At 42.9% G+C, this 27,241-nt stretch overlaps 1 protein-coding gene across 1 annotated transcript; it reads left to right on the forward strand.

Annotated features, from left to right (window-relative positions):
• Window positions 1-720: 720 nt before the first annotated feature.
• Window positions 721-27,241, forward strand: LOC118283809. The gene is made up of 15 exons (XM_035606172.2): window positions 721-1,112; window positions 16,741-16,841; window positions 17,133-17,262; window positions 17,360-17,409; window positions 18,549-18,654; window positions 19,410-19,568; window positions 19,671-19,788; window positions 19,892-19,944; window positions 20,205-20,330; window positions 20,427-20,521; window positions 20,625-20,786; window positions 20,911-21,110; window positions 21,609-21,732; window positions 24,278-24,471; window positions 25,038-27,241. Exons 2-15 carry the CDS (start codon window positions 16,776-16,778, stop codon window positions 25,261-25,263), a joined length of 1,809 nt encoding a protein of 602 aa, XP_035462065.2. The 5' UTR covers window positions 721-1,112; window positions 16,741-16,775; the 3' UTR covers window positions 25,264-27,241.

Consider the following 27,241-nt stretch of genomic DNA (forward strand, 5'->3'; position numbering starts at 1 on the left):
AACTGCAAATTTTACACATGATTGGGGCTCTATTGGATGTAATGAAATGGCCTTCCTGAATCTTGCACTTCAGTGGCTGTGTGACCACCAGCACAATAGCAGCCATTGTAGTTTTGGGCCCTCAACTCCTTCTTTATAGTACCAGGTCCTCTGTGTTATTATTGCAGAACTCAGAGTGAACCCGCAGCTTCGGTTTCTTGCTGTTACGGATGTGACCGTTCTCTCCACCAGGAGCAATTCAGAGTGTTAATTGACCACCGCAATCATTCAGCAGATTTATGGAAAGTCTGAAGGGTCACATGAGACTTCCAAGGGAGGCTGTCCAGGGAGCAGGGTCGGCCCCAGAGCTGCGACTGGGGAATTTCTGTCTATTGTAACTAGACTACAGTTTATAAACTCCCCGTATTCCTAAAATAATATCAGAATGAGCCACAGAGAAAAAGAAATGCGGAATTTTGTATTGATTAACTTGTAATCCCATTTTAATAATGTATGTATCAACATGAAAAACAAACACTATACTCACAAATACTATTATCTTCCAATACAGGCATGACCCAGTTTGTCAGCCTCTCATACAGATGTGTCTCATCCACTGGGGGAGGAGTTGTAGCACAGACAGACTAGGCGTGGGCACTGGGGTCCATCTGGTCCATTCTAATCAGCTTTAAACAACAGAGCCACAGATTCAGAAACGATACAAGGCGCATGTGTAAAAACAGTGATTTGACTGTTAGCCACAGTGGCTAGCATCTAACCATCGATTTTAACATTTGTTGATTTGATAAGAGGCAAACATTCAGATGACACAGTAGGAGACTTGGCGTTGGTTGACGAACGATAACGATGATAATGGTCGTTTATCCTCCAAGGGCAGTGTGTCAGTATGTCATAGTATTAGTTTGAACAACTCTGCATGTGGCCCCTGCATCTGGACACTCTTAATACTGTTTAATCCCTTGTTGTCAGCCAGCCAGGCTTGTCCTCATGCCAACACACTGTCTAACAGTGTGTCACTTATCTTCAAACAGAGAAATTGAGCATCCAATAATGTCTCCAGTTTAACTGTGCACTCCGGGAATAATGACGCTCTAGGACCTTTTTGGATCATGGTAAGCGTGAACCTTCTTTTTTTCCCCCATTAGTGATACATCCACCCAAGATTCAGTCTTCACGTGGGCTTCAAAAGAGAAGGTGAAGGCAGTGCACTTATTCTTATAATAATTTACAAATACAGGCATCAATTTGAATGTAATTTTTGTGGTGAGAATGATTAGGAAATTGCTAACAAAGTTGAACATGAAGCAGCTGAGAGTAATAGCTTTGGATATGCCAATCATTTTTACTGTGATTATGTGATAAGCGGTATCATTATTTCTTAGCTTTTTTTTTGGGGGGGGGGGGGGGGGGTGAAATGTGTTTCTGGCTTTTTGTATGAGTTGCCAAAAACTCATGATTTACAAGGGCTATAAGAACTATTTTTTGCTGCATGGACTCTGCATGGTGCATGGAGTCTGAATGCCATGCTCACTTACACAGAAATGAAGCACTAATGGGTTTGTGTTACATTGCTAAATCAACTCGAGCTGTGAAGCGGCTCCCAGCAAACCTTTATGATCCATTAACAGCCAGGCACAGTTTTGCCAGGGTGCCTGTGCCAGCTGGCAGCAAGTGACAAGTCTGTATCATGAGCAGCCTCTGCCAGCGATAGCTTTAGTGAGGTTTGCAGAATTCCCCACCGTTCTCTTGAGCTGATTACATACATGTTGTTTTCTCATTAGCCGAGGCTCCTCGTGGTCCTGTCTTGTGGAAATGGTTGATGGAACGAAGGTGAACGCAGTGTGTTCAATATGGTAGACTTGATGTCTGCAGACAGCTCGGGGAAGAGAGACAAGTCTGTGGAGTGGTTTGAGTTTGGGTGGAGACAGCAGCATTTACTGTAGAACTGCAGACAAATATGCATGGACCCCACCCTAGGCGAGTGATCAACTCCTCTGTCATCAGTGTCTGTATCACCCAGACAGAGATTGATATCCAAGGATCGGATTCCTCAGGATTCCACTTGCAAAAGAAAGTCCCATTTTTCAGACAGTTGGAAACTTGAAAGAGTTCTGCATTGCCGTTTGGCTGTTTTATTGTGTTATTCATGAAGGCTGGAATTGCTCTGCAACAACTACACACAAACAACCTCCCGTTTTTCCATGTTGCCTTTCAACAGTTGTCAGTGTTAAGCTCATTTCTGAAAAAATGCATAATGGAATTTTTATGACATTTGTTGCAACCATGTAGTTATGAGGCTGTTATTGTTAAATAATATGATTTGCCAAGCTGTTACCCCAAGTACACTTGTAACTAAGCTCTATGTGGATGAACTATGTTTACTACTCATGTTTAAAGGCATGCAAAGAATGAGTGAATCTATGGGATTTTCTTAAATGACAAATAATTTGGATTACTTGTAATCCTGCTGTTTTAATAACTAATTCCTAAATGCGTCTTCGTCCCATGAAGTGAATGTTATTTACCTACACACCCATGATTTTCAAACGGCATTAGTGTTATTAGTCCGAAGTCAGATGGATGTAGGGGAATTCCGAGCAGAGTTTTATCAGATTAAAGACACTAGTGAGCCAGCATGAAGGTTGTTAACTCTACAAGTATTCATTGAGCGGACCTTGTTATCTAGGTCACAGGTGCATGAGATAGGAAAATCTGTTTTTTTTTCCCCTACTCCTCCTCTAGAATGAGGCACTTTCACTGGGTCAGTGGATAGTAAGAGAGGTATAAGGAGCAGCGATAGAGAGAGTAAGAGACTAAAAACAATAGTTCAAAGCCTCTCAGTTCGTATTTGATCCATTGTCCCCGCTGGTCTTTAGAGACCACCACCAACAAGGCATCATCTTACTCAGGTTGACAGGGTTTTGTGTGGCTAAGATGCCCTGGGAGATTAGGTTCGGCTGAAGCCCAGGTTTAGAGAAGAGTGGGAGGAACAGTAGTTCATCATTGTTTTAGGTGGTTTCTGTGAGAACATGAGCCAGTCTGGTGAAACAGCACTTGTTAAAATGATATATTTGGAGTTTAATCTGCAACAGAAACTTTAATTACATGCATCAGTTTGTTTGATGGTTTAAAAAAAAAAGCAAGATAAGCAAATGGCTGTTTCTTTATCTGATAGGGACTGTTAATCCCTCCAGAGCATTATCACAATGGTCCATTTTATTCCTCACCAGATTTCCCTCCTGTGTAATTACCATTTCCCTCTATCTCTCTCTCAGTGGCAAAATTGCTGGGGGGAATATCTTGAGAAATATGCAAGTAAAAGCCAAAGAGGTAAACATCTCAGAGGCACACCACAATGAATGAGGATATGGAGGATGCTAATTAAACAATGTCATGATTTATTGTCCGTAACAAAACATTTACAGTTTCAGTCCCAAAGGCTTGGCTTCCTGGAAAATGTATGATTTGGTCACAGCTCTGTTAACTTCACTTCTGGATGTAACTGAGGGTTTAGAAAGTCAAGACCTCCACTATGATATGGCTTGTGTCAGGCGACCTATGTATATTTATTCAAACAAAAACTACAGTGTAAGACAGATTATAGTTTCAATGAACGCTGTTGCACTTTCCCAATTAATGACTTTTATCCTGAGGCAGTGTTTAGATGTTGAAAACTCTTCAAGGTAAGAAAATTAATGAGCAGCCACAAAAATCCAGACCAGTTTAAACAGCCAGTGAGTTCATTACAAGATGTCAATAAAGATTTCTTATCTTTGCAAACTCTAAACATATTACACTTGGTAAAGCCTTTGTCTAGTCTCACATATTTATAAAAAGACTTCCTAGAAGGCTTCTCTACATCAACATGCGCTGCACCCCGACTGCAGGACGCAGGCTTTTGGCCGGCTCATGAATGGACGGGACAGAGATGTTATCTGGCCTTAGGGAGGATGTTTGTAGAGTGGGAGTGGAAGGCATTGGGGCTTCAGTGTGCTAATGCAGCTAACAGCCAGGAAGGCAGAGTGTTGACTCTGCAGATTTCAGCCAGCTACTGATCACGATGTGGCTAAATACTGACCCCATGGACTAATAGAAAATCACCTCAGGCACGAGCCGCAGGGGTCAGAGGTAACGGCATGGCTGGGAAAAACACAGGCCACGGCTCTCGATCACTACTCTGCCTAATTGAAATGACAGTTGAAGACCGGTGGGGGTAACAGTGTTTATTTACGTCTTTGTTACATGGTGAGCAAGCACAAAGATATGCCTGGCCCGACCAGGGATGACATCGCTCACATATGCTGTCTGGCTCCGGGATCTCTGCACTAGTACAATAAGGACTTCCTGTCTGCCATCAGATTTCCCTGCATTCCACCCAGCCCCGGGATGAGGCGAGGGGGATGCTGGGGACATGGCTTTTTGAAAGAGTCCTAATCAAAGGGACAATATGGACCTGTCCGCTTCTTTTCACCACCAAGCCAACCCTCGGTCTGAGCTGCTCAGGGGGCTGGAACAGGCTGTGATTTGCTGAAGCTGGAGTGAGGTTTGTTTCCTGTGCTCAAACTGTGATGGCCTGAGGGAGACGCTGGGTCTGACTGTCAGCACCCAGTTTCACTGTGCTGATACCAGCTATTTTTGTAAAAGCTCTGCACCCAGTCTCGCTGTAGGTTCTCTGTGCACCTGATAACACAAGGACAGCGTGATGACAAGAGATCAATAAAAGTACATTTGACAACAATTGAAATTATATTCATTCTTATACTAATAAGTAAGTATAAGGATTTTTAAATCAGACTTTGATATACTTATTTTGTGTGTCGTGCAAAATTGGCAATGAGAATATACTAGCTTCTAATGGCCCAAAAGTGGATTGCTGATATAACAAACAGTGGAATATAAGAAGACTGCATCAACCCAGAGGCTTAACCCCGTATTGCTCTCAATAACAACCAGAGGAAACAAAGAGAAGAGGCAAAGTATAAAAAAGGAAAGAACAACAAATAATGGAAAATGACACATGCAGATTATGTTATTCTAAGTTCTACTGAGTACACAGAGACAATTGCTTTTCCGGTTGACTATAGTGGTGCAAAAAAAAAGATCCCCTGATGCTGCTATTTGAAGAAATGGGGGAAGATGGTATTCAAGCTCTCCTGTTTCAGTGGGGTCAAGGTGAGAGAGCAACCTTCAGCAACCTGAGTAACAAAACAGCCTGCTGCTGTCTAGCGTGACTAGACATTCGGCATTAATGGCCTCCTGAGAGGATCGTCAGCACAGGAGGAAAAGAACACAAATACTCCCCCCTCACACTCGAGCAGCACAGAGGACAGAGGAGAGCACATTACAAGAATGTGGTTTCAAGGATTACAACGTTTTTAAATCCAGTGTCAATTTATTCTTAAATTAAGAGCACAGACACGAAGGCGATCCTAGATGCTCCAAACTAACTATTTAACAGAACCTATTATCTGCACAATGGTTTCTGACACAAATGATAAACCTGGATGGGATAAGTTAATGGCCTTGAATTAATGAACCACGAGACAATGCATTTATAGAGATAGTAATTTCCTGTTTGAAATGACAGGAGTCATTTCAAGAAATAGGACGAGTTTGTAACAGGAACAGCTCTTTATGTTGTGCAAAGTCCGACATTGGTAAGAAGATGAATAAGCCTGTGTTCATTTTAAAAGTCTATTCAGAGCAGGAAATGAGGAACTATTGTGCGGAATTTTGTAATTTAGCTGCCGAGAAGGCTCCGGTTTCCATCGACACCTCATTCTGTGAAATTAAAGGATCACTGCCCTGGTTACTCAAACGTTGGTGACACGCATCTCCATTGACGGTCGTCACGGGTGATTAACAAGTCCTGTATACAGTCCAATTGAACCCAACGTTTTTCCAGGTTTTTGTCAGGGCCATTCTAGGTGCTGATTACTTGTGTTATTATGTTCTCAAAGGTGGCCTTTGTGCCATCCTGCATCAGCACTGCCAGATCTTCATAAATAGTTTTCAATAAGAGATGGAGGGGCAAGAGAGGAATTGTGTGTGTGTGTGTGTGTGTGTGTGTGTGTGTGTGACCCCCCTTTCAATTCAATAAAATTTTATTTCTATAGTGCCAAATCCCAACATACATTGGCTCAAAGCACTTTACATAGTGAGGTCAATATTACAATATTACAGAGAAAATCCAACAGTTCCCAATGAGCATGCACTTGGCGACTGTGGAGGAGAAAGAAATCCCTTTTAACAGGAAGAAATCTCTGGCAGAACCGGACTCAGTGGTGGGTGGAACATCTGTCTCGACCGGTTGGGGAGAGAGGAGAAATTGGGGGAGAGAGGAGAGGTGGGCAGAAAAAGGGGGAGAGGAGAGACAGGAGGACAGAAGAGAGAGAGAGAGAGAACAGTCATACACCATCTCTACCAGACTGGTACTTATAATTACAGAAATAATACTAACACTAATAATTATATAACTAATATGTAATTATGTTGTTATTATTGTATGTGTGTGCGTGTCAAGTAGATGCCAGAGAGTGGAAAAACAACCTGTCAGACGTCACAGTACATGCAGTATTTAATGTTTATAGCATATATCATATAGCACCAGTCAGACAGGTTGGCAGAGTGACGTGGATAATCAGGCTCGAAAGTCTTCATTGACGTGCAGCCTTTATTTTTAGGTTGGGTCTGGTCGGATTTCTAATGCATGTGAACAAAACAGTCTAATCAAAACAGACAGTCTATACTGTAAACACTCTCCTCTCACCCCATTGTGTTCCATACAGTACACATGCACACAGTCTTTATGTTCAGATTCTGAAAATTATCTGCACAACACAAATACAAATTATTCTTATCACATTTTCAATAGACTGATTTGCCTGTGTATACTTACATACTACTACAGACATGACTGTCAGTAAGAACTTACAACTACTTTAGCCGTTTTCTTTGACTTGCCTGCCATTTGCAAACCCCTCACCACTAATCTATGTACTGTACATATGGCAGTACAGCTACATCATCGAATGCTGACAATAATGAGTGATTATCCCCAGTGAGCATTAGATTAAAAACTGCTGGTCAGGCTGCTGTTTATGTTTCAGCCACTGTTTATTACTCAAAATGTTGGCGTCACGTTAAAGACATACCAAAGACAAAGGGAGCTATACAGTTACAGCAGGGCTCAACACAGTATGAAAGCTGCATCATAAACAACTGCAACTCCATTTTCTTTGACTTGCTTGATCTGAAAATCTTGTAGATAACTTGAGTGAATCTTTCTTTACTTCTTAGGCATTCAAAAAAAGTTTCAGGATTTCTCCCTGGTCCCATTTGCTTAATTCATGGCTACTTCCAAAATGTAAACACATTCCCTTCTCATTCAGACATGGCATGAATCTAATCAGAAGTTTAGCCTGTGCTCTGAAAAAGGGTCACCAACCTTCAAAAAGCAGATTCATGTATCCTTAAATGGAGGTGATTTATTTGTGTTTAACAAAATCAAAAAACGTGGTCGTTGTTCAAATATGGATCTCACTCAGCTCCCATAGTGGTAGCCAGCAGACAAATTCAGACTTGCCTCCAAGTTTTTGTCTACATAGATTTCACCCACGAACTGTGTAAACTACAAATTAGTCATCTCATGACCAGATTAAAAACAAGTGTAACTTTTAGATGGTTTGCCAGCGTTATCCTTGATTTAGATGATGATGATGATTCTTGACAGAGGATGATTTTTCATGACTGACCTACATGTTGACATGTATAAATGTTGATCGACCATGTCAATACTTGTTTCACATGGAATGATAAGCAGTGAAGGAACTTAAAAAGACATTAATCGCATTTCCTGTACAAAAGAAAAAATCACTTTCTCCCGCAAGAATCAAACTGACAAAATGTAAGTAGACAAAGCAAATCTTTTCCGGTGTCTGAAGAAGTTTACATAAAATATTCTGATGCCTTGGACCTCTGTTATGTCTCTAATGCCATTGACCTGTTGGCAAGCTTCACCTCCTAGTGCTAACACTTCAATGAAAACCTCATGAGGCCACGGTAAATTTATCCCAAAGAAAAGATGTCCACGAACAGCGCTGATTGTGGTGATGCCCGTGACTATTGTTGCCATCTGCTCGCTATTTCCTCATGCAAAGAAGATAATTGAATCTGAAATCACTTTTCTCTTGCGGTTGAAGAGTGAGGGTCATGTTTGTCACTGAAGTCTCCACCACAATAGTTTGGGCCCTTGTTTGTATTCTTTATAGAGCCATTTCCCCTCGGCGGTCTTTTGCAACATCTGCCCCTAACCCTCCAGATCAATATGGACCATCAAATAACCTGCCACACTTAATTAAAACCCCATCACTGCCTTTATGAGAGGCATCAAAGGGCACCGTACCCAAAGGGGGTCATGCAGATAAGACTTCAATGGTGTGCTTCGCAGGGCCTCTGCACAATAGAGGATGCTAAAAATCTTTAAGCTGGTTTGGTGAAAATAGGTCAGTGTTGGCAGCTGTGGGTAATGTGTCCCCAGCCTGGCCTGTGGTCCAGCATGCTGCTCGCCATATTTAACACCCTTTGTGCCATCCTCTCGGCACTAATCTTTCTTTTCACTGAGTGTTAAAATTAATTTGCAGTGATTTCTATGAGGGCACAGGCATCGTTAGGGAACCTCAAAGGGGCTACCAAGTGGACAAGTCGCCAATAGTGGGCCTTTGTCTTTGGTCTGGCCCTTTGTAAATGCCCATGACAGCAGCTTTGAAATGCCTGATGAGGCTCAGATGCTCTGGCTGTGGACATCACAGTGACCATACTTGTCTGGCTGTGAAAAACATCTCATGACAAAGACAAACGCTGCACAGCAAACAATACCACGGACTGGATTCCAAAACTGACCGAGTCAGAGTCCAGTCTGCATTGCTCAGTGATGTGTCATGATAATCCTTGTTGGCTCTGAAATTAAAGATAAACTTAATTTGATCTGACTGTATTTCCTCCCAGATATCTCGCCAGTGCAATCCCCAAAGGAGAACATCAGTGAAAAGCGATAACCTTATCACAGTGCCCTGGCATCTACACAAAATGGTGCTCCCATGGGAAAATTGCAGACACAACTGTTTAGTCGAAGCTTTCCAGTGGTGCTCATAATGCCATTAATTGTGTGCAGGGACAGTTGGAGAAAGGACTAGCCATGGAGAGCCCCGGAGGAAGCCACGTCTTGTAAAGCAGGTCTGTGTGAGCCTGCTGCAGTCTGCTGTGTTGCATGGAGTCAGAGCTATTGTGTCCATGCTTCTCTTTTCTCATATCTCATCCTCTTTTATCTTTCTTTACTTTATCTTTCTCTGCATGTCTATCTCTGACTCTCTCTCCTCACACATAAACTGTCTCGCCCCGGCCGTTAAACAAGAGGGGAGAATTTATGACACAAACATTTCTGACGTCTGCAAGAATGTGAGCCCCCCCTTTTCTCTGTCAGCCTCACTCTATAAAAAAGATAAAACTGCAAACTTAAAAGAGAGAGACAGAAGAATCAGCGAAGGAGAATAAAAGTGGAAGGAGGGCAGTTGTGGGTGGGTGTGGAGGGAGAGTTCCTCTCATCAAATTAAACTTCCATCACCGTCAAAGACATAGTCAGATTCCAGCAAGCCAATCAGCCAATCTAAGACAAATGATTTTGTTGAGCCTTCCTGCCACACTGGGCGTGGGAACGGCACAGATTCTTTTTTTAAAGCCTGTAAATTATTTCCCTGCTGCTTCAAAGATCCGAACAACAAAAAGGTTTGTGTTTATATGCAATGTTTCTATGTTGTTGTCTTAGAGCCTGTCCGTCTGGGCAATACTGTGCATGTGCGAGAGTAAACAATATTTGGGATCTACAGTGCAGCTGTCTGCTCATGTGTGACAGTCTGAGAGACCTTTCATTCTCATAGATAAATAAAACTGTTCAAGGGTCATTTAAACCAGGGGGGTCCTGTTGCGTTTTGCTTTTCTCGCGGCAGCGTTTCGATCAAAGTCCTTTGTAGGACCGCTTTCCTCTCCCTTCCTCCACGCGCCACCCTTTCAGCCTCCCATATCCCACACTCCAACCCCCAAACCACGTCTGCCTTGCTGCTGCTAATCATTGGTGGTCTCCTGACTGCCAACAGTAATTGATTAGGGAGCGGAGGACTGGCGGGTGAGGGAGGGCTGGAGGGGAAAGTTCAACGCACAAGTTCTCAAGGTCACTGCCCTCTCCTTCCCCCCACCAAACTCCTTTTCTCATGCTATTAGGTATCAGCCACAGGGAAATTGCAAATATTTGGCACACTTGGAAATCCAAGAGGTTTGGTGGTGGCGAGCACAAACACGAAGATCTGTGTAAGCAAAATGGATGCATCTGTTTGAGAGAACTTGGTAGTGAGGAGACTCAATTTCTGAAGTGTTGGTTTATCTGTTGAGCGAGGAACTCAACATGCTCAGTGGAATATGCTTATTTTTGCAGACCCCCCTCGCTGCTCTAAGAATGCCGCCGCGTTGTTTGGCCCTCTGTGGTTGCTCAACATCCTTGATAATATAAAGAGGGTTGTGGATGTTATTCTGAAGTCATAACTCCCTCCATTCCTCCTAGTTTCACAGGAAGAGGTGACATTCCTTGCCTCCATGGAAAGTGACTCATGCTGCTGTCTTGTTTAGCATTATCCTCTTCTGTGAATTACAGCAAAGAAAAAAAAAGGCCTCCATTTCTCTCTTGTTTGTTTGTGAGAGTGTGAGTTCTCTGTATTGCCAAACAGGGTCATGTTCACCACAGGACTTCTGGCTAGCCCAGCCCATAGCCTGATTACGGACCCCGAGCCTTGCTGCCTATGGAAACATGTCTGTCACAGGAAATGTTCAACATGTTTCACAGCGCTGCAACTGAGCAAGAGGTGACAGTGTTTTTAGGAGCCCTCCCAGGATGGAGTTGATGTTGGCTGCACAGCCGTCTGAGGGCTGTCCAGAATCGACTGCTCTCTGGGTGTGAGACCAGAGAAAACACACTCCGAGCATGCTCAGATACTCACAGAGCTAGGCCTGGACATGTAGACTAACTCTCTAAGTGCAATGAAGTCCAGTGATGCAACTTCATGAATGCACATAGAAAGTAGCTCCAAACCCACGACGCTGAGTTTAAGATGAATGATTGGAATAGAGATTTAACTTTTACATCGTCACTCAGTGAGTGGAGACTAGTGGGTTTCCATGTCTGTCTCAGTCATTTCTCCCAAAAATGGCCCCTGGCTATGGCAGCTGTGAAGCATTCGTCTTTGTCTGCTCTGTCACTTACACTGTCTCTCAACATTTATCATAAGGAACTCATTTTTTTTTTTAAATCTGCCAGTAAGGCCACAGATTTTCAGCTAATTTCAAACATAACCCGTATAAAGGAGATGGAACATTAATCCTACATTCATCTTTTCGTTCCCCTACCGCTAACGTATATTCAAACAACATGTAAAATGGATTATGACCAAACTTGATATTCTTGCAAATACCAGATCAAGATATCTTGAAAGCTGGACTCACTAGGCTGCGAATGAAAAGCACTTGTGTGGTTTTAACTTTATCCAGACTTGTGAATACCAGAGGAGGTTGTTCTAAGAAGTGGTGGTTTCTGTTTTATGTCCTGTCGGTGTTGTGCATCTACTCTCTGCTGCCCCCCTTTGTTGGGCATGCAGTATTGACCAGACTATGTCAGAGAGCTGTCCTATCAAATACCCCTTTATTCTACTGCATAGCTGTTTATTTCAAATATGGTTTGCAGTTGTTTTGAAGTGGAGGGCAGGTTTCCTGTTTGGAAATCATGTCCCCCGCACCTCTCTTGCATGCTGGCCTCACAGCTTTGCTTTGTCATGCTCATTTTGAAGCCATTTTGTTCAATTCCTATCATCTTGTCTCCCTGTGGAAACCATCGCGTGTCTCTGAATGGCAAAGGCATAGAAGTACTTTAAACTCGACAACAAAGAGTCTTTAGCTGTGCACCAAGTCTGTCCATAGTCAGCTGGCCTCCCACTGAAATCCCTTGAGGTGCTGTAATTTGTGCCTAGCAACAAAGTCTATCTGGAACTTCACTACCTGAAGAGCTTGGCGCAGCTCGAAAAACAGAATGATCTACTTTTGCTTATATCTGGTGCCAGTATGCAGAAATTTGGCTTCTGCATGCCAACAAATTGTTTAACCCAATTTGAGATAGTTATTGTGTCTGAGGTCAGCTTTTATTTGGGAAAAAAATAGTCAGTGTTGTCATAAGCCCCAATTAAAGCAACCTTTGTGGTAGATTTTAATTTCAGCATAACGCTGGGTTTTCCATATGAATGTGGCACTTACTTTTATGACAGAACAAAGATATGTAAAATAGCTTTAAACCCCAAGCAACTTGATCAGGCAGGTAAACGCCTTGCTTTTGAAAAGTTCATTTTAAATACAGAAGCTAAATTAACCAAAGGGAAAAATGTGTGTGTGTGTTTGTCGTTGGATGGGGGGGGGGGGGGCAGAGTTTAAACATACAGTAGCAGCATCTTTTTCACTCCAAAGATAGAATGCAGGGTAAGGAGTGAACGCTGCTTGAGGAGTAATTATTCCCATCATTCTACTGTCACTTCTGAGTGTGAGAAAAAATACACATGGATATAATCTTTTCATGTAAGCCCTCCATGTGGGTGGGTGGTGTGGTGAAATGGTTTTAAGCCTATGCTGGATGACTTATCATGTAGCAGAGAACAGGACTGGGCCTGCGGAATGAAGGAAATGTCATCTGATGCCATAGGGGTTGTATGAGCAAAGCATCCGCCAGCCCATATTCTCACCTGTTTCCAAACATGCTTTAAGTCCCTGACAGATGACCCGCAAAGGAACTGAACACTGACTTGTAATAATATTATCACATGCCCTGACTGGCACACACAGACAGACACACACAGACACACACACACACACACACACACACACACACACACACACACACACACACACACACACACACACACACCTAAATGTCTACTCTAATCTTTCATTTGTCATTTATTTTTTTTTGTAATTATTTACATGCCAGGATTTTATTTTGGCAGGGTATTGCTGTCTTGTTACAGCCCTTTGAAACCAGAGCTGTAATGGTAATGATGCTGCTTAACATATCAAAGCATGCTGATTAAGCCCAGCGTTCATTTCGAGTGTCCATCTGACCCTGCAAGCATGAATTGGTGCATTTTTTTTCACTCCTCTCCTAAGCAACACGTTGCAGATGTTGTGCCGTCGATCAGAGGGCAGTATTTTTTTTAATCCCAGTGGAGTGGATGGTTGTCTACAGAGGTTTATCTGATCAAACTGAAGAGTGGTGTGTTTAGCTGTATAGTACAGTGAATGGTCGGACAGCCCCTGCTATGGCGACTGCAAATGCAAAGAAAGAGCGGCATCGTAGACACCCCTGGAGAAGGAGCACTCAGCGTCTGTCCCGCAGGCTGTTCTGCTGCTCATGTTTGCCACGTGAGGAGAGGGATTCTCTGCGGGAGCAGGAAATGAAGATTAATGGGGGCCCTCAGCATCCACACTTGGATCAACGGGGATCAGGTGAGAGGGAGGCTATCCAGATTACAGTGGAGGATCTGGGGATAGTTAACACCAGCTTCAGCCTGCTTGACGAGGACCCCCTGACCCCGCGGAGCAGCATGGCCCGCTCAGCAAGCTCTGTGTCTGTTTGCCCAAGGGCTCTGAAAAAGAAAGGACTGAAGCCCCTGTCTTCGCTCCCTATACAGCCTCATACAGAACCCGCCATGGCTTCTACCGGCGGAGAAGATGATGCAGAGGAGGTGGATGACCCACTGCTGTACGAGAGTGGTACTGATAGGACACCGGCCTCTGGAAGTCTCCTGAAACCACCTGTGATTAATCTGATCCCACCAACTCCCTCTGACGTTGTTGACGATGGACAGTTCTTTGACATTAACTCAGAGGAAAGTGTGGCACATACATCTGGCAGTGATGGAAGCTCCGCTGCTGCTGACCAGGAGAGTTACGAGGAGAAGATGGAGAGTGAGGAAGCAGAGGAGTCAAAGGAGAGATTCACAGTGGCCGTGAACAAGGTCGGTGGTGATAATGTAGCCGAGCCAGAAGAGGCCCCGAATGATCAGTTTGATGAGGAAAGAGAAGCTGCGCCAACCAAAGAGAAAACAAAGCCCAGTTTCTTACGTAGCGCCTACCAGGTGGCTCCTCTCCCCGACTACCCTCAGAGAAGTGAGTTTAACAGTGACCACATCTCCCGTGATGTTTCACCTCAAGTCACACTGATATTTTAAGACATGCGATAGTTTGATTAATGTCAAATTAGCTTCAATTCTAAGAAGTGAGGTAGCTCCGCAATGTCGTACTAGGTTTAACATAAACAGTGGAAGAAGCTAGACTAGAATTGGAGTTGTTTTCCAACAACTCCCAAGCTGTCCTGTTTACTGGTTGTGTGAAATTGTGTTGTGTGTGAAAGTGAAAATCAGACTTTGTAGTTTAACAAGAAATTAGCAGCAGCTTTGCCTAATGACATATTCTCGATGACGCATGTTTGACTGATACACACTGAGCAAATCCCAGGTGAGTCCTAAATGTATATAGTATCTGCTTATGAACAAGTCCTATCACTTGACATTTGACGACACATCTAACGTCCGGTAAAAAAACAAAACCAAAACAAGAATATTTACCAATATGTTGGAGTGTTTCTTTACAGACTTTTTTGTCACAATGGTTGTCATGGTTTCTCTCTCTGTCACAGGGATCTTCAACACTGGAATAAATCTTTTGTCATTTACTGAACACAACTTGGGTGAGTTTTCTTGAGGTAAATTAGCAATCTATTTGAATTTGCTTCCATTAAGGCAAACTCTAGGGTTAGAGGTAAACAGCACCAGCTGATGGTTCCCTTTATCCAGCAGTAGAACTCAACGTTGCCTCTTCATTTTGATCTCAGTCCCCATTCAGATGAAATTGCAGTCATTATGTGACATGGCTACAGTACCTCGAACGTCTCCTTTGGGAGTTGCAGAAGTTCCCCTTTGTTGTCATCCCTTTTTAGCCTTTGTGTGTATTCCCAATGCTTGGCAGAGCAGGCGGTTCCCAGGTTTTGGGTTCCTGTGACTCAGCATGCCCTCCTCCCTCAGTCGACTCTCAAAGAGCTTACTTTCTTTGCAAAGCGAAGAAGGACAATAATACTGGAAACGATAAGCATCACATTTGCCTATCCATTACATAAAATGTGCTGAAAAGTGCTGACTCCAAAGGTCCGCTTCGTTATTAACCCTGTGTGCTTGGGTGTGAACAGCTGCCAAACTTTGTCACGCACCAAACCGAGCAAGCTCAGTTTGTCTGTCGGTATGTGGGTGTGCTTGGATGCAATGTGTTTGTCTGTGCTAACCAGTCAACGGTGAGAGAACTCACAGATGCTTTGACTGAGCCGACTCAGACTGGGAACGATGTCCGTCTCTCTGTTACTGATGATTTCACCCTTTAAGGCAACATCAGACTGTGTCCCAGAGTCTGCCCTACATTTCCTGTCCGTCTTTGTTCGTATTGGGCTTGCACTGGAAGACTGTGGCAATCTGAACATGGCTGTGGTGGGGTGGGCGTATTGCTGTGCCTCCATTACCATTCTCAGACAGCTGTCTGTCTTGTGTCCCTTCTCCCATGCGTGGAGAAAAGAAGTCACACGGCGACGGGAAGTCATTTTCTCCGAATTTCTAAGACTCAGTGTTATGTCTGAGGTCAGCAAGAGGAGGGTGCTCTGACATGTCCTCACATTTAGCCAAGACTCATCACTTTACTCACTTGGCTGCTCTAGTCAGGACAGTTGTATTTTACATGGAGAGTGTTCAGAATTTGCTATCCGATCGCCAGACTCTATGATCCTCCACAGAGTGACTCACAGGCCGGCCAGGTGATGAAGAGAGTGCCAGCTCGCTCCCCTCCCAGTACTCCACTGTCTCTCCAGGATCCAGACAAGATTCCACTGCTGACACACATAAACTAATTACACCGTCTTATCTGATTCTGACTCCATCTAAACTCCCATCCATGTCAAACCAGCCTTTCAGAAACAGGCCCCTGAAATGAAAAACATGTGTTTAAGAAATTAAGCAGAATTTTTTTGTTTGTAAACTAGTTGAAAAGATTACTGTTTTATTTTAAAGGTTAAAAAGGCGTCCAAAATGCTTCAATTTGTGAAGGTATAAAAAGTTAAAGTGGTTATAGCGTAGAACTGCAAACATTCCAACATCTATCACGATCACATCGCAGCACTGTGCTGCCTGAGAAAGCCGGGGCCTAGCTTGGATGCCATGTTCTCAGCCTCATTCGTCTTGCTTGTTTTGATAGCAGGAAGGAAAAAAAAACAAGATATCTGCTTGCTGACCAAATGACATTTGGAAAATGTAAGAATATGTGCTTTCTGTGGGAAAGAACTTGGATTGTCAGAGAAATATGCCATCAAGCAGACGAAGGTTAGTGTGTCTGACAGGTTGCCAAGCAACCCCATCTAGCTGTGTCCAGTATCAGCACCAGCTAATGCACTGCAAATAGACCTGATGAACTGTACCCGAGAAACACCAGAGTGGCTTAAAAGGGTGAGAACAAGTACATCATTAAATAGTTTATTTTAACATACTGACTAAATTACATCTTACTAGGATTAGATAGTACTCTTGTGCATATGTTGACATATTTTTATTTGTTTCTGTGCAGATGACCTGAGCAACACAGACGCGAGCTGCTCTGACATGCTGAAGACTGAACTTCGCTCTCGACCTCACACTGCCAACATGGACACAGTTACTCACCAAAGGGTAAAAAGACTATGCAGTGAATTCTTTTGGCCCAAAAGGTTTTCTCATGATTTCTTCAAACTGTACATCACATGCTCTTTGGCCAACAAGGCCCACACATGCACTTTTAATGTATTTAGGAGGTATCTACAGCGCGTCACTACAAATTCCTAGAAGAAATGGGCCTTATCAGATTTAGACTGTGGCTGTGGAATTAAGACTCATTAAGTTAAAAACACCGGCCGACTGTAAATTGATTAGACTGGGCTGGATTCTGGTCGAATGTTAACTGAAAACTTTATTACACGACAGAGGCCGATAACTCGCTCCTGCAGTTTTGGGGACGCACTGAGCAGCAGCAGCACCTCTCATGCTTTAACCCATAGCACACACCAACACCAGGAAGAAGAGGGGTCGCCACGACAACGACGCATTACCATTCGTGAGCCTGGTGTTACATTATGGACAAACAAGATTGTACTAATAATTGCTAATAATGATTTTACAACAGATTTTTTTTAAATTCCCTTTTCACACAGCATCATATGTGCCTCGGTCTAAGGATCAGAATGGAAACTTTCCTGAGAAGGTACTGTAAAACATCAAAGCAGGGCCTTCAGGGTGGCATCAGCACACAGCCCAGAGCTGCTGCAATTACAGAATATGCTCTGTTTATATTTCCCAGCTCCCTTGATCTGTCAAAGCAATGACTCTGCAAATAGTCTCAGGATTTTAGTCTTTTTGTCCAGGATTTGCCAAGCAAGATTGCTCGTATCCTTAGCGATCCATGTGTTAGCTGAAACACAAAACGGAAAGAAAAAGAACTCTTTTTTTTTTTGGAGGCCAATTGCTCACGTCCTGCACTTATCATCTCCATGCATTATCAGCTGTCTTATTTTTCTTCTGGTACCCCATCAATTACATATGAGTCATGTATGCAACATGTAGCTTAAGCAGCAACGCCTGACTCCGGAGCCCCACACTGGGACCCCAAATTAGATGAAATGACTGAAACTAGGTATTATTTATGTGGTCTCGCTGAATTATGATCTAACTGGGCTTTTCCCCCCTAAAACTCTGTCTAATAACACATAATGGCAAAATCCCTTCGACAAGGAAAACCTCTCACCCCAATTTATCTAATCATTCCACAATCACCTGGTAAAGCCTCTGCTGGCAGCAGGGATCACTACTTTTCTTCCCAGGAACGCCATAAACAAAGAATTTGTGACTAAGGCAACAATTACACGGAGACCCGTGTTTAGATTCCCTCCCAGAGTAAACATTTCTTTGTCTTTTTAAACATTTGTTTACAGTTAAACACACAAATGTGTTTATTTGTATTACAATGACGAATTACTTTGGAGTTTAACCATGTTATGGCTTGATGTCTTCCCACCCACGAAAATAGGTTTTTGCATGCAGGAGTTGAGTCTGATTCATCCTTGTGCATCATGTTCCGCTCCTTATGCAAATCCCAACCACTGCTTATTTTTTGGATTGAGACATTTAAAATAATATATACATACTGTATAAAACTGTATCACATCTGACAACAATGGTTTAAAGAGCGTCATTACTTGTGTGTAGAGCACTATGATAAAATGACATGAAAAACATTTCAGTGTAGTGTGGTGTTTAAAAAAGCCAGTTTACCCACGGCACTTGCTCCATGCCCACGCAAAATGTGGTATAAGCAGCAGGTATGTAACCGCTCCTTCTCCCCAGGATGTGGACAAGCAAGTCACCAAATGTCTCAGGGAGCTGAACACAGATGAAGTATGCACGTGGTTTACCAATATTGGACTGCAGAAATGTCTCCCTTTCATCAAAGGTAAAACTCATTCTTCAGAGTCTCCTCTCTCAGCCCTCTAGCTGCCTCTTTGATTTTGATTTATCTTTACCACAGATCACATGAACTGTTTTTCTTCTAAGGATGTCGATAAGTCAAGAGAAAAAGACAGAAGATGACACCTTCACATAAATAAATCTCATTCAATCACGTTATGCCAGAGTTTTATGCAAATGTATTTGTCTTACCATCTTAAATATCTCACAAATTCTTTGCTTTTGGTTAAAATATCCCGTAACTCCTTGTAACATTCAGACAGTTCTACATAATCCAGTTCCAATGTGACAAATGTTTGTTAAAAACCTATTGTTTTACTTACTGTCTTAGGAATCATGACACACGCAGGTGACATGGTTAAGAAATAAGCTCACTGTTAATAATCCGATTAATTTCTACCATAGCTTAGAAAAATGAGTGACCTGAAAGACAACAGCAACATAATCCATCACTGGACAAACTGAGATCATTTTGAAAAGCTAATATATGACGCTGTAAAACCTAACATATTTCTCTAAAAGCTAGCAGTTAAATTTGAATGTTCTAATTTGTTCTACTTTCTGCTCATAAATATGTCACCTGTATATTACAACACGTCCAGTTTCCACATGACTTTTGACAGAAACTGGCTGACAGCTCTTTTTCAGATGTTTGTTATGGATTATATTTTACTGGCCACCTATACGGTACATTGCGTAATGTATGTGCTGCAGGTGTGTGACTAAATGTTTCCCTCTCAGAAGCCAAACTGCGCGGCGCAGACATAGCTTCAGTGGATGTGGGCACGTTGGACCTCCTCCAGGTCACCACACTGGGAGATAGAGAGCAGCTGCTGTCGGCTATTTATAATGAGCTGCACCCTCCCAGCGCCATCACCCAGAGACTCGACTCTCTGCTCGGTACACTTTTATCTTTGCGACACGAAAAAAAGAAACATTTTCCATATATATGTCACATGAAGAATGTTAAAGAGAATGTTTACTGTTTTTTCCCCGTAATAGGATCTCCAGGGCCCAATAATGTGGAGACATTCACTGCAACACTGGTGTCAATGAGCAAGTCTACCTCTGCTCCACATGTGAACTGCCTGAGCATGAATGGACGTTCCCTCAAACTCAGGTGCAGCCTCCCCTCACACATGTGTACCAAAGGTTTCTCAAACAAAGGATTAAATCAGCTACATATTCTAATATCTTGAAATTCTGTATCATGGAAACAACAGCCAGAACTACATGGTGCAGAGGAATTCTCAGCTGATAGAGATCACTATTAATGGTGAGTAATAGAATTGGTTGAAATTTAAAATACATGCAATGTATAATGAACTGAGGAAGATATGAGAGAATCTCTTTTATGAATTTACAGCATAGGGTGGATATGAACATTAATGGGAGTGTAATGGACAATGCAGATATTCAGAAATCTGTCTGAACCTACAGGTTTGAATTGTAGTAGTAGTAAAAATAGTCGTGTTCACATGGTAACACCATGCACCAGGGAGCCTAATTACTTCCGATTGTCATATTGTGTTGCAGCATCAGAGCGGATCGTTCATCTCAGAACCCCAAAGGAAACAACAGTAGGAAAAATCATGGATTCGTGCATCAAAATGCTGGGAGTGGCAGAAGATCAAAGTCTATTGTCACTGAAAGAAAAGCAAGGTGCGCAATACTAGATTTACATAACATAAAATAGTCTTCATCACACGATAAAAGACATACTGTATACGTATACTGCACGTATTTCTTGATTTCAAGGTTCGTCAGAGGAGCTCCCACCAGATCAGCAGATTGGGAGTCTACTTGCATCGACATCAGAGAACAGACAGTTGGAGCTGCATTTGTGTAAAACGGTAGACTTCTGAAACATATAGACTGTAGACAAATATACCGTATGCTAGATAACAACCCCCACAACAAAGAAGCTTCTTAACGAAGTTTGATTTTGCATCATAGGCGAAACCAACGACTACTGTCTCCCAAAACAGTCCAGAAGTCAATAGCTCCGATGAAAATGCTAACATCAACAAAAATGTCCAGTGGAACCAGCCAGCGAAAGAAGAGAGGATTAGGGAGCTGAACCAACAGGTGGACTCTCTGCAAAGCGTCATCTTTCAGGTCACTATCTCTATGCAACTACATCTATAGCTACAGTGTAAACAATATATTTGCACTACGACTGAGAACACTTTACTCATTTAATATAAGTATCATGACCAAGTTGACTTCTTTGACCCCAAAGGTCCAGGAGCTCCACCATGGCCTGGTAGCTTTTTGTTCAGAGTTAAAGAACATGGATGGAGATGTGAGTATAGACAGGCTTGGCTCAGCTGAGCTGGAGCAGAGGCTGGAGTCGGTGAAGAGCCGACTGAGCGATAAGAGGCAGAGCCTGCAGAGCCTCAGAGACAACAACAACAACAACTCAGCTGCTCACAAGAAGAAGTAGGTGGACTGTCTCTGTTAGTCACTTGTTAAAATAAACCTTTCTACCAAAGAATTGTTTTTTTATTATGGTTTATGTATCCTATGGCCATTTGAGTCTCCATTCAAAATCAAGCTCTTTTTATATCTATATCTATTTTTTTGGAATAGAGTGCTTTTTTTAAATGTCACTCATTCACTGGTGACAATGTAGATAGAAAAACAGCTTGCATTTAAATTTCACATTTTGAATTTAACAAGAAAACTAAAATAACCACTGTTTCTGAAAGGATAGTCAAATGACCAGATGATACACAGACTAATTGCAGACCCCCAAAAGAAAATGAGTGAACTGTCCCGTTGTTTAACTGCCATCCATGTACAATATGTGAAGGTACGTTCAGTAAACCTAAAAGGTAATGGGTGTTACAAAAGTATATTTTCATGTGTAAATACAAATTTCATAAGCCATGTTACTTGTCTTTGACCTTTTCTGAAATGTGGCCTCTTCCCATTCAGGCAGCTGGAAGTTCGTCTCTTGGAGAAGATGAAGCTGAACTGCCAAGTGTTTAAGGAGGAGATTTCCATGGTACATCTCAACCGACAGGCCGCTCACCTACAAAATGCTTTGCAGGAAAGCAAGGTACTGCTGATCGAATTAAAACCACCAACATCTTTCACAGATTATTTGCACGACTGCAGATTGAAACTAACAAGTGGAAGGTCGGGAGCTCAGACAGCAGAGTATAATCAACAGCATGTGAAACACAGTTACACCGAAAATGTGGGAAAGCTGTTTGGTCTGAGTCAGAGTATGTTTTGACTGCTAAAAATAGACAATGAGAAACTGAGAATTGCACCGAAACAGCACTAGTTATCGAGGGAACCATGTGTGGTATGGGGTACTGAAATCCAACTTCTTCTTTTGGTGTTTTTGGAACAGCAAATGCTGTTCTGCCTCTGTCTTTAACCATATCAGAACAACTAATAAACAGTAACGACTAGCATTTTCTAATGAAAGCCACATTGCAATAACAAAAGAACTAGAGGGTAGTTCATATATTTGTTCATTTCATTATCCAACGGTTCCTTTCCTTATGTGGTGGGCCATCGTTTAACACTCAATCATCTTTGATCTTCTCTTCACTGTTCTCCTGATTGACACGACAATGCTCCTTTCAGTCCACTCTGTGTCGTTAAGCTGTGCAGTTAGCCCGTTGTGAGAGAGGCTGAGTGAGGTCCTTTGGATGAACACGCACTTTTTCTGAGAAAATGATGTTTAGCGCTGACATCCGAGAGCCTGTGACCATACCAACAATGGAATGTGTGTGACAAAAGCCACTGGGGGAGTGCAACGGAGAAATGGGCCAGGGTGTGTAAAACTATCTGCATCTATCCCCGGAGGAGCCCACTTCTTTTTTAATGTGGCTCTTTTATCCCGTCGGAGAAGCCCTAACGAGGTGCCATGAAAGGACACACGCGGCTTCGGCTTTGAAAGGTGCCCCGTGTCACGTTGCCGCCCCAGGGCCACGCTTTTTTAGGTGCTGACTTTGTGGGAAAAGCAGCAGCGCTAATGTTTATCATATGATCTAATCAGAGTTAACACACAGGTCAGGGCTGAGGAGCAGCCTGGGAACTGATGGAGCTGCTGCTCTAATAAGGAGCAGACCGCCCTGTGTTTGGTCTTGTAGGCTGCCCCGCATTACAGACAATAAGGAAATATTTCATCATCGGCAGTCTAATCTCCAGGATCTATTGCAACTGGAGACCATCAATAACGCAGCCGAGAGGGAAGGAGAAAAAGAAACATAGGGAGAGACTGAAGGGAGGAGGGGAAGGACAACAAAAGGCGGATATGATTTTAAATAAGAAGTTTAGCTTGGACAACTCAAAAACTTCAGACAGACTATTAAAGAGGGGAAATTGGGAGAATTATTGTTTCACCCTCTCTTTATACCCGCATTTTCTTCGAGGGTGGATTGTGGTTTCAGAAAAGTCTGCCACCTCTCTGCCACTGCAGGCTTCTGAGTTTATAAAAACCATAGGGTGTCTCCAGATTTTACATAGAAACAGTCATGATATGAGTTGCGGTTGATCAATGTGGCCAAATTGTCTCCTATTACATTTTCTACAGCACGGTTGATTGTGTTAAATTTCTCTGCTGTTAGAGCATCCAAGACTTCCACATGTATAATGACAGCACTGACTTTAGATCAACTAACACCCATTATTGTCAATGAAATGCAATCCCTTCTATTCAGCATCTATGTTGTCTTGCCTGTCAGAGACCCATTCCTCACACTTGGTGAAAGAAAGTCCCTTCGGAGATTATGCTGTATATCTCTGTGGTCGAGGAAAAAATATTATCTACGAAAATGTGGAAAGGGGGGGGGGGGTGGGGGGTAATGAAGCGTATCATTTCTTTCCTGTGTCACCTCTGTGATCAACAGTAGCAGCGGTTTAATTGCCTACAATCAGTCCACCAGGATATGTGCCCTGTGTCTGGCCCAGGTAGGGCAGGATCTGATCGGATCATGTGGATAAACAAGAAGAATATGAAGAGAAAAATCCTTGGGCTCTTGGCATGTGTCCAACATTGAGGCAAAATAAAAGGGAAAATGATGTGTATTAGAGTGGGTTTCTCAAGGGGCTTCAGCTGTGTTTCCGTAGATATATCCTGTCTGGCCCACTTGTCTGAGCAGAGAGAAGCCTTAGCTTTGACCCCTGACCCTGGCAAGGCGGCATCTATTGCTGCAAGGCATTCACACGCCATTCAGGGAAAGGGGGGGTGGGGGGGAGTATGCCAAGAGGCTGAATGAGGGAACACTGGAATTCAGTGGTCAGACTCACAGTTATTTCTGATCCCTGCAAGCTACTTGTGGTGTGATCTCTTCCAGAGCTAATCATTACATCTTGGTGGTCTCCTGGCTTTGACACAGCCTAAGTCTTATCTCGTGGGGACCAGTAGTATCTGTAACCTTTAAGGCTTTCTTCTAAGAAATATAGCTAACATTTTATTTCTAGGCAAAGAAAACAGTATTTGTGTCACACAGCGTTTTTTTTCGGGAAATTTCTATCAATCCGCCAGATATGGGATATACCTTGAGGTCTGAAACATTTGCATTAAAGCAGTTTGTGCACCGGCATTTGTGAGTGTGTGTATGTTAAGTTGCTTTTTCTACATTCAGGAGAAAACTCGGAAAAAGAGTCTGGCCATCGGTAGCCTGAGCCAGCTGGTGTCGCTGCAGTCTCCTGCCATGCTCCTGGTTGTACAGGAGAAGCGGGGCCTGGATGGCCAGTATGGCTTTGCATGTCGCTGCAGAGAGGGCAGCGGACTTGTGGTGGTCAAGGTTGACAACACTCACCTCTGTGTAGAGGACAGGTAAAAAAACATTTTTTTAAAACGCATGCAAAATAACCTCAAGCCATGTAATTTATCCGGACATAATGACAAACCTTTTTCAGTGTTAACAGAGGCAAATTACCTTAGTTAGTGAGAGCAATATTCAGTGTAAAAATCCCACCAATTTTCTTTCATTACTCTTCTTTTCTATGCCTGGTAACTATGGAAACCTATCAGATATTAGCCCCAATACAAACAAACACTGTAATGCAATACTTGAATGGAGAACAACCTTATAAAATTAAGTGAGTACTGGATTGCAACAAGTTAACACTCAGATACAAAAGCACTCTTAGTCTCATGTACACACACACACACACGCAAACACACACACACACACACACAAATTGGCCTGTCGGTTTTGTCTTGGTAGCTGTAAATAAAAACAACTGAAGGGACTTTATTATTTGTTCTGTGAAAGGACTATGTTTAACCTTAACCCCAACTATTTGTTTTTGTTAAATAAGCATTGTGTGTGTGTGTGTGTGTGTGTGTGTGTGTGTGTGTGTGTGTGTGTGTGTGTGTGTGTGGAATTGGCCTCATAGACTGGTGGAGGTGAACGGTGTGCCGGTAGTGAACTCCACACAGGAAGAACTTTCTGACCTCCTGCTGCAGGGACCCAGCGCTCAAATAGTTGTTCTTCGCCAGCCCCCGCCCACACTCACCTGCAAGCAGCACCTGGTCAACACCAATCCCATGCAAACAAGCTGCCCAGAAAGTGAAGTGGTCACCATGGAAACCCCTCCACGACGGAAAGTGATGGCCATCTGACGCTACAATGGAGACAAATGAAGTGACGACTACTGAGACTTAGAAAACAGTTATGAAGAGGATGGAAAATGTTATGAAATTGGTGTCTGTCTATAGAATGTGAACTTCCATAGCATCTTTTGTTAGTTATTTACCCCCATATGTTAACTGGTTTGGAAATATTCTTAACAGATCGTTACCAAATGCCTTTTAGTAAGGAATGTATATTATAATATGGCTATGTTTTTTGTTTTTATCTGACTATTCTAAAGCTTCACCATATGTGTATCACGTGGTCCTTGGTAGATAGTAATGTATAATCCATATTGTTTCAATGTCTGTGCAGAACAATATATATGAAAAATATGTTTTTGGGGGGGAAAGGAAAGAGATACATCCAGTACTACACGTTTTCTATTTGGAGCTCTCTTTGCTTTACATCATATTTGTGGCATGAGGGAAAATGAAAACGAAAAAGAGGAACACAGACTCAGAAAGAGCTTTTCTCCACTGGATATGTGATAATCATTTATTTTTAAACATCCAGCAGATCTATTCATCAACACTGTAAGCCTTATGACTATTCTGTACGCTTCATCTTTTAAAAGTACAGACAGACAGAACTAAACAGTCAGAAAATATGTGATGTGCCGTAAAGATATGTGCAAGCATTCTCTTTGCAGATTAGACACTAAGATGGTGTAGAACCGTGTTCAGAGAATAATATTTCTTAAAAAGTGAGTGTCGTCTCCCCTTTGCAAGTTGTAATGTAATCCACTGTGCTGTAAGGAAAAACCCTTGGGCCCGGAAATGCCTAATTACTCAGTCTTGTTCTCCCTCGTTAAGTAGCAGTGGATCATGCAAGTCTGACAGAAAGACCAGCACAAACCTGAACCCTGACCCAGACCCCCCGAGGTCCAAAGAGCCTGAGAGGAGAAGTGATGAGACCTGTTTCACTCGTCAGTTGATGGGAAAGGTCTCAGATCAGTCAATACATTCGGGTGTTAATGGTTTTTGCATCAAAGGCAAATAAACTCAACCTAATCCAAATGATGAGAGAGATGGTATTCTCTTGTTGCCAAACAGACGCACATGGGGGGAGCAGTATGATCCTGGCAAGCTGGAGACGTGAGAGACTTAATTGCAGATATGGGGAATTCAAGTCAGCCATGCCACAACATTTTATCTACCCACTGACACAGATGAACCATAATGGCATACCTCAGGAACTGTGTAACAATATGGTGAAAAGATATCCAAAACCACAAAATATTACAATAGCAGGGGGTCCACATGGAGAGAGAGATGGAGAAAATTTTACAATGACTATCATGTTCATTGTCAAAAACGACTGTGCAGCAGGGACTGAGGTCAACCGGGGCTGTTCTTCCATTCAGCACAGAGAGACGGGGAAATAAATTCACAGCTCAGTACAGTCAAGCCACACAGAGGCAGAAGGCAGAGGAGAGAATGTGTCATGGCTGCCTTTATGGAAATAAATTAACACTGGAGAAAATGAGACAAAATCCTATAAACACTGCTGCTGGCAAGAGTAGAAAGACGCCGTGGGATTCCCAGTGACCAACATCGGCCCAGAACACACACCAACAGGCTTTGATACTCCAGCTACAAACCACTGCAAGCTGTCAATCTGAAAAGCAGAAGAAATCCACCGGGGTGAGTAATTGAAGTGACACCATGAAAGGCCTCAAAGCTTTTCAAAGATGCTGTCAAGTCGAGAGGACCCAACGCTCTACAGTACAGTGAGCCGGTGAGGAACATCTGCAGCGAGTTGAACTGTACATTGACCTCCCCGCTATACTCTCAAGGCACCTCAGGTTGACTCAGGCTGTACCTGACACGTCGTGGCACAGAGCAACCGATGCTGCATCTGGTTTGCCTTAGCGGCCTCAGTGAAGCTACATCTAGCACAAAACTGATAAGCTCTGAGGGCAGCACGGTGTGGCTGGATTTCTCTCCTTCCTCCTGGGAGCCCCAG

Source organism: Scophthalmus maximus, chromosome 10 (genome assembly GCF_022379125.1).
Source record: "Scophthalmus maximus strain ysfricsl-2021 chromosome 10, ASM2237912v1, whole genome shotgun sequence".
Lineage (NCBI taxonomy): Eukaryota > Metazoa > Chordata > Actinopteri > Pleuronectiformes > Scophthalmidae > Scophthalmus > Scophthalmus maximus.

What these genes read in the sequence shown, in the direction of transcription:
- LOC118283809 (XM_035606172.2), top strand. Translation starts at nt 16,776, where the DNA reads ATGCTGAAGACTGAACTTCGCTCTCGACCTCACACTGCCAACATGGAC. An exon ending in ACAACGACGCATTACCATTC is followed by an intron (nt 17,263 to 17,359) that starts GTGAGCCTGGTG and finishes CTTTTCACACAG; the next exon opens with CATCATATGTGCCTCGGTCT. An exon ending in GAGACTCGACTCTCTGCTCG is followed by an intron (nt 19,569 to 19,670) that starts GTACACTTTTAT and finishes TCCCCGTAATAG; the next exon opens with GATCTCCAGGGCCCAATAAT.